This window comes from Poecilia formosa, unplaced genomic scaffold (assembly GCF_000485575.1).
Source record: "Poecilia formosa unplaced genomic scaffold, Poecilia_formosa-5.1.2 Scaffold606, whole genome shotgun sequence".
Lineage (NCBI taxonomy): Eukaryota > Metazoa > Chordata > Actinopteri > Cyprinodontiformes > Poeciliidae > Poecilia > Poecilia formosa.
In genome coordinates, this window is record NW_006800545.1 from 49,794 (window position 1) to 57,617 (window position 7,824).

At 38.2% G+C, this 7,824-nt stretch overlaps 2 protein-coding genes across 2 annotated transcripts in view; one reads left to right on the forward strand and one right to left on the reverse strand.

Annotated features, from left to right (window-relative positions):
• Nucleotides 1–4: 4 nt before the first annotated feature.
• Nucleotides 5–3,311, forward strand: LOC107834395 (erythroid membrane-associated protein-like; the record flags this gene model as incomplete). Its single annotated transcript, XM_016665650.1, has 5 exons — nucleotides 5–225; nucleotides 305–478; nucleotides 667–828; nucleotides 1,045–1,091; nucleotides 1,209–3,311. Coding segments are annotated over 5 exons (1,128 nt in total), but the record flags the coding sequence as incomplete, so codon positions are not given.
• Nucleotides 3,312–3,957: 646 nt separating this feature from the next.
• Nucleotides 3,958–7,824, reverse strand: part of LOC103130101 (NACHT, LRR and PYD domains-containing protein 3-like) — a 7,658-nt gene continuing 3,791 nt past the window's right edge. Inside the window, exons 5-9 of the mRNA XM_007541406.2 lie at nucleotides 7,284–7,818; nucleotides 6,839–7,012; nucleotides 5,953–6,126; nucleotides 5,519–5,565; nucleotides 3,958–5,351 (exon numbers count right to left, since the gene is read on the reverse strand). Coding sequence (XP_007541468.1) covers nucleotides 4,810–5,351; nucleotides 5,519–5,565; nucleotides 5,953–6,126; nucleotides 6,839–7,012; nucleotides 7,284–7,818 — 1,472 coding nt within the window. The 3' untranslated portion in view covers nucleotides 3,958–4,809. The remainder of the gene's footprint in view (nucleotides 5,352–5,518; nucleotides 5,566–5,952; nucleotides 6,127–6,838; nucleotides 7,013–7,283; nucleotides 7,819–7,824) is intronic.

Below are 7,824 nucleotides of genomic sequence, written 5' to 3' on the forward strand. Positions count from 1 at the left end.
TCTGAATGAACTGAATGATCGTTCTCTAGTGGAAGAGATCCAACGGTCTCTGAGTTCAGGACGTCTCTCCACTAGTCAATTGTCTCCAGCTCAGTGGTCAGCTCTGGTCTTCATCTTACTGTCATCAGAAAAAGACCTGGATGTGTTTGATCTCAAAAAGTATTTCTCTTCAGAGGAGGCTCTTGTGAGGCTGTTGCCTGTGGTCAAAGCAACACAAAAAGCAGTGTAAGTAAACCTGAAGAAATGTAGAGAAAACTTTACTTTTGCCTTATCATTTTAGTCTAACATGATTTCTATTTTTTAGGATGAGTGGCTGCGATTTCTCAGAGAGAATCTGTGAACCTCTGTCTAATATTCTGAGCTCTCAGTCCTCGAGTTTAAGAGAATTAGACTTGAGTAACAACAATCTAAGGGATTCGGGGGTGGAGCTGTTGTGTGATGGACTAAAAACTTCACAATGCATGTTGAAGATTCTAAGGTAAAATATTTTTTGTTTGCTGATTTATTGACTAATGTTCAGTTTTCTGTCCTTTCCATTGTTGCTGTGTCTCAGTTTATTTAAAGACCAAATCCATTTTGCTGTGTTTGATATGATAATGAAACCTGCTTTAGAGAGCTTGCTCGGACAAATGTTTGAAATTCTTTGCATCCTTTTTCCATCTGTAGCCTCTCAGGCTGCCTGATCACAGAGAATGGCTGTACTCCTCTGGCCTCAGCTCTGAGATCCAGCCTCTCCAGTCTAAAAGAGCTGGACCTGAGCTACAACCATCCAGGAGATGGAGGAAAGCAGCTGATAGAGGCAGGGAGGAGTCCACAGTGCAAACTTAAGTAAGGAGACGCAATAATCAGCTGTAGTATCTGATAAGGAGGAAGATCTGTAAACTTCTACCTTCATCTTACCTCTGTTGTTGTGATCTAAGTCATAAAAAAATCATTTTGAAGAGCTAGTTATATAACTCTTTATCTCAGAGTCTGAGAGACATGTAATGTCCATGTGTGCTTTGTGAAAGAGACTGATGGTCTGTCTGTCCCTCCTCCTTTCAGGTTGGAGCCTGCTGGGGTCCGATGGTTGACACCAGGTCTGAGGAAGTGTGAGTGTTTTTCATTTGATTCATGTCAACAAAGCAGCTCACATCACTCATTCAAGCATCACCATCAAAGGATTAATAAATGATCAATATCTACAATGTGTTTGTTTTCTCCATCAGATTCCTGTCAACTCACTATCGACACAAACACAGTGAGCGGAAAACTCAGGCTGTCTGAGGACAACAGGAAGGCGACCCGTGTGGAGGATGTTCAGCCTTATCCTGACCATCCAGACAGATTTGATGTTAGGCCTCAGCTTCTGTGTGCAGAAGGTCTGACTGGTCGTTGTTATTATGAGGTGGAGATTGGAAAAGGAGTCGATATATCACTCAGCTACAAAGGAATTGGGAGGAAAGGAGACACCAGTGACTGCCGGTTTGGAATGAATAATCTTTCCTGGAGTTTGATCCACTCTGATCGCCATGGCAACTGTCTCTGGCATAATAAGTCAGGAACCTCCATCTCCTCCTCCTCTGTCTCTAACAGAGTAGCCGTGTATGTGGACTGTCCTGGTGGAGTTCTGTCCTTCTACAGAGTCTCCTCTGACTCCCTGATCCACCTCTACACCTTCAGCACCACCTTCACTGAACCTCTCTACCCTGGATTTGCAATCTTCTCTAATTCCTCTGTTTCTTTAATCTGAAGAGCCTAAGAAAAGGTCTGCTGCCCTTTTTCTACAGCCTAGTTTAGCTTGACTTTCTGAAAGAACGCTAAAAGGAGATGTTGACAAAAATGGGTTTTTACATTCAACTATAGCTGTTCTTGCTGCACTGGGTTTCCCAGTGGTGACTGACAAACTATAATCCAGTTTGTCTGTATTCGTCCCTTGCAGAGACTGAACAGCTTATTTAAAGAAATAACAAGGTGTTTTCACGTCATTAAGTGAAAAAAGTGAAAACTGTTTCACATTCTCTTTCCACCATACATATATTACCGTAAAACACTTTTTTACTTTCATGTACTTATTTTTTTGTTTTGTTCTTGTAAATGTTTTTGTAAACTTTTATGATTGCAATTATTTTTGGTTTATTTGCTATAATCCATGTAAATTCTCTAATGTAACTTGAGAGAATGAAAAGAATACTAAATGGTGTGAAAAGGGAGTTTTTACATTACTTATGGTTAAGTATTCTCCTTGAATTGCATTTTAAGTTTCTTGGCAAACTAAGTGCAGATGGCTTCAGCAGTCTCCTCTAACTCATTGATCACTGCTACACCTCCTGCACCACCTTCACTGAACGTCTCTAACCAGATCTGCAGTCTTCAACAATTCCTCTGTTTCTTTCATCTGGAAACCCTGAAAAAATCTTCTTTTTACATTCATGTGCTCATTTTGTTTTGCTCTCATATTTTTGTTTTACTTTCTCTAAATATCTAAACTCTTAACTGTAGTTTATTTAGGCAAAGTTGCTGTTTTATAGAACTGAATAAAATGTAGAGTTGGTGATTTTTTTATTTGTTTTGTACATGCATAAATATGTTTTATGCTTGAATGCAGTGAATCCTAAAGAAGTTCCACTACTGTTAATTTTGCTTATTTTTCTCTTTATTTTTCAGTTTTATCTTATATGAGTTTTTTGGTTCTTGATGCTTTTTATGTACCTCTCTATTAAGTTTACTTTTCTGTATGCTTAGCCAGAGATCCTGAATTAATATAGATTTGTTTTCATGTTTAACAGAGAAGATTAATGTGAAATAGAGTTTATTACAGTAAATTACATCCTACCTATGAAAACATGTACTCTCTAAAAACCAGGAAGATTAAAGATCTTAAATGTTCTTTAATGATTATTTGTGTTGTGGGCACTGGACTGTAAACAAAGACAGAATATTGACTTTTTTTATAAGTAGAAACATGAAACCATGTTAAACTCACACACGTTCCTCATTTAATGCACCAATTTAATGTAATTTGTTAAGGCTGGTTTTGGCTTTGTAATTTTTTCTGTTAGTTTTTTCTTTCAGTTTTGCTTTGTTCCATTTTCACTTCAGCTCTTTCTTAGCGATTCTAGTTTATTATGTTTATTTCTAGTTATTCCTTGTCACTTTAGTTTAATTCTGCCTCTTTAGTTATTCTTTCATGTTAGATTTATTCCTGTGTCCTCTCCCTCTCTCTGTCCTCAGCCTCACACCTGCTACTCGTTAGCTCAACATTCAACCTCCCCAGTATCTCAGCCTTTCTTTCTCAGTCACTACTCGCTGGATCCTTTTGTCTGTCCTCATCACTGCTTCTCTCCACCCTGTGTTTTTCCTCATCTAGATGATTTTTTTGGGATTATCTATGTTTTGCCCTCCTGTGGTTTTTTGTTATTTTATTTTGTGTTGCACCCTTTTTTTTTAATAAAATCATCAAAATTAATGGCTGCCTTCGTCTCTGCATTTTTGTCCAACACCAACCTGGTCATGACATAATTGTGTGAAGGGAAGTCTAAGATCTTTTGCCTGATTTATGGATCAATACTTTCATATTACTAATGCATAAGCATTCTCTTCAATTGGACAATACTTTCTTTGGACAAATTTTAACATAAAATAAGAATATAAGTTAGGTTTTAATAAAATATCTTTAACCCTTTTATTTTTATGTAAAGTTTTAAGTGTAATATTGATTGTAAAATCAACTTTCAGAGCCTTTGGCTTCTGGTTTAAAACCTGCTTATGCACCAAGTTAGCATGTTTCCTCTACCCATTTTCTCCAGCTTCCTATTCATATCTTCAGTGTAAACTAAATAACCATTTATTCTTAAATTTTCCCCTAGAACTGTTAAACATTGTCTCTCCTCCCAGAATTCGCCATAAAACTTAAGGTCAAGCTTGAGATTTTCAGAAGTCCTGTTTTCATGTCAGGACAAGCAGTAGACCACAAAATGCAAAGAATCTTATGTTTTTATTTTTAAAGGTCTAACATCAGCATGTCAGTCTCTATAGAGAATTCTTGCAATTGATTTTGTGCTTATTTTTTATTTTATTTTGTGGTGCTTCTGTAGAAATATTTGCATTGATCTTTCTTTATTAAACTTCTTCCAAAATCTACATATAGAAGAAAAAAAGATTTAAAAATTGAAAGCTTGAACACACAAACATTTTTTATTCTTTAATGAACATGAATAACTCACTCAGTTTTTTTTACTCTGTTGATCACAGGTTATGACTTGACATCAAGAAAGTCTGAGGCAGCAGTGAAGTAGAGTTAAATACTGCCCCCTGCAGGTGAGCATTAACATCACTTAAACCTAACGCTTTAGACAATTTTTGTCAAATTTGAAATAAACATAATTATATATTAGCGTAGAGACATAATGCTCTTGCACAAATTTCTGTGCCCATGGAATTACAATAAAAAAAAATAAAAAAAACTGGAGTGACTGATATGTATAACATCACAGATGGAAGCAAATATTTCACAAGTAAAAGACTTTAAAATGGAAAATAAATAAAATCATTAAAATATTACATTTTCTATATTAACATGACAAAAGATATACAGATTCATAACTGTTTAATACAAACTTACGAGGCAAATGAAACCCCACCTTATTATAAGGAGTAAAGTAATTATTTAATCACCAAAGAAAGTTTGGCATTTTAAGTGCTTGTGACAATAAACACAGATTCAACAGGTTCATGTTGAGCATGAAGATGCCTCCTCTACCTGGTCTAGTTCTGTCTCATATATGGGAACAACTTTTTACCACGTTAATCAAATCACATCCTGTTGGTCTACAGCTGACACAAAAGAGCAGAGGAGTTCAGTTTTACGCCGTACCCAAAGCCAGCATAGAGCGGTTCAGTGAATGTGGTGCTGAAGCTGTGCAGGTGGGTCACTACGTCACCGGAGACTCTGCAGAAGGACAGGATGCCAGCAGGACAGTCCACATAGACTCCTACACGGTGAGAGGCGGCAGGCGAGGAAGGAAGAGGAATGGGTGTCCCGCTGTTGTTGTGCCAAGCGCTGTATCCTCCATCAGTGCAGGCAAGACACCAAGACTGGTCGTTCCCTCCAAACTTGGAGCCGTCGCTGTCACCGTTCCTTCCAATCCCTCTGTAGCTCACGGCTACATAAACCTTCCCAACCCATTCAACCTCCCAGTAGCAGCGACCAGTCAAATCAGTTTCACACAGCACCTGGGGCCAGTAGTCAAATCTTTCTGGGTGATCTGGGTGTGGGTGTTCCTTCCGCAGGTCGGTCACCTTCCTGTTGTTCTCAGACAGTTTGAGGAACTTGTGAGCCGTGTTTGGGTCCAGAGTGAGCTCACAGAAGTCTGAAGAGAGATATTTATTTTTACATACTTATTAAAACTATTTGATTGGAGCAAAATGTGTAAAAGGTTGGAGGATTATGCATCATTTTGCAAAGTACTTTAAATCAGTAACCTTCTAAGTTACAGCGAACACCTGATAAATGTGAATAAAAATCACGCTCTCTTACATTTTCTGAAGTTTGGCTTCAACCACTGGACAGAACCAGGTTCAGCTCTGTAAGGCATGAAGGAAAGACAGGGAGAAGACAGTTTTCATTGTGCATACTGTGCAACAGAACCATCAATAATGCTATATTTTCATTATCTGATATAATTAATTACTCAGGTACTGCATAGTTTCTTCAGGATATAGTAAAGGACAACTAAATCTTGCTCAAATGTAGTCCGAGGACAACATTCCTCTGGGACTTCTGTCCTGTTTATTTCAGGTGTGTTTCTGCTTGAAAACATCTGATTTAATATGATTATAAGCTGAATATATTTTTTTTTATTCAGTTGCGTTGGAGCCGAGATGAACTTAAAACATCCACACCATTGAGGACCAGATTGTAGACCTCTGATGCTGCCTGTAATTAATTTAACCAGGATGATGAGTCCGAACCTGATGGTGTCCAGTCTGCAGTCGGGCCTCTTTTGACTGACAGAGAGCAGCTTCAGTCCCGACTCTCCTGGATGGTTGTAGCTCAGGTCCAGCTCTCTGAGGTGGGACGGGTTGGAGATCAGAGCCGAAGCCAGAGAGGAGCAGCCTTCCTCTGAGACCAGACAGCCTGAGAGACTGAAGATGCAACAAATGAAACCTGTTACATTCAGGTAATCAGATCTGGAAGTGTACACCCAAATGTTCAGCTTCTGTATATTCATCTGATGAATTATTCACTGGGTCCAACAGCTGATTATCGACACACACTGAGATCCCCGTCTTTGTTTGAACTTATCAATCAGTCACTGTCTTCTGTTTATTCCAGGTGAAGTAACTACTTCACAGGATCTGTGAAGTAGTTTAGGAAGGGAAAACAATCACCCAATCCTCAATGACATTCAAGATGATTCTAGGCAATTTCAAAGCATTCCCAGGTCATGCAGTGTTTTGCAAAAAAAAAAAAAAAATTGGGAAAAAAAATTACGATTCCTAAGTACAAAAAGGTCCTTTAGGAGGAAAAGAAAGTCGTCGAGGAATCAGATTGTTACAATAGTAACACGGATTTGTAGGACTATGAGTTTAGGAACATGATCTCTTTCAATTTATTTCAAACTTAATGAATGCACAGGATCTGTGATCAGTAAATATTATTTTACTAAAACCAAATCTATTACAAAGTGATTTCAAATCATGTATAGATATGTATATCAGTCTTGGTACAATGTACAAGACTGTGTAAATACATTAACTTTGGCAAACTGTGTTACTTACTGTACAAAAGATTTTAAGTGAGAACTTTGACAGTCTAATGTTTAAAGTTGAATAACAACAGAGACTGTGATCTGACCTGAGAGTTTCCAGTTTGCAACATGGACTCTCCAGTCCATGGCACAGTTGCTTTATCCCAGAATCCTCCAAGTCGTTGTTGCTCAGGTCCAGCTCTCTCAAACTAGATGACTGGGAACTGAGAACTGAGGAAAGAGCTTCACAGCTTCTTGCTGACAGGTTACAGCCACTCAACCTGAAAACCAATATGCCAAGTTTACAATAAAACATTATATAACCAATACAGCCATATTCCTGTGAAGGTGTTTAGACAAGATGGAGATAGAAAACTATTCTCAGAACTGCACTCAAACCGTCTCAATAAAGAATTGGGCTCATTTCAGACAAAGTAACAAATTAAACAAATACATGTATTGCTCTAATTATTTGTACTCATATTGCAGATTCCTTATGAAGTTGTTTATAAGAATTTATGTAATTTATGTAATCAAAACAAGTGTACTCACACAGCTTTCTTAGCAGCTTTGACGACTGGCAGCAGTCTGAGAAGAGCCTCTTCTGAAGCCGAGTATTTCTTCAGGTCAAACTCATCCAGATCTTTTCCAGATGACAGTAAGATGAAGACCAGAGCTGACCACTGAGCAGAAGACAGTTTATCCGTGGAGAGACTTCCTGATTTGAGGTACTTTCTGATCTCCTCTTGTAAGGAACAATCCTTCAGTTCATTCAGACAGTAGAACAGGTTGATGCTTTTATCTACAGACACATTGTCACTGATCTTTTGCTTTATGTACTGAACTGTTTCCTGGTTTTTCTGTAAGCTTCTTGCCTTCTGTGTCAGCAGACCTTGTAGGAGTCTCTGATTGGCCTGCAGAGAAAGACCCAGGAGGAAGCGGAGGAACAAGTCCAGATGTCCATTTGGACTCTGTAATGCTTTGTCCACAGCATTCTGTTGTAAATTAGCCAGTGCTGATTCTTTATCTTCTGTCAAAGATTCCTCAAGCAGATTCACTCCAGAGTTGATGAAGGTCAGATGAACATGAAGAG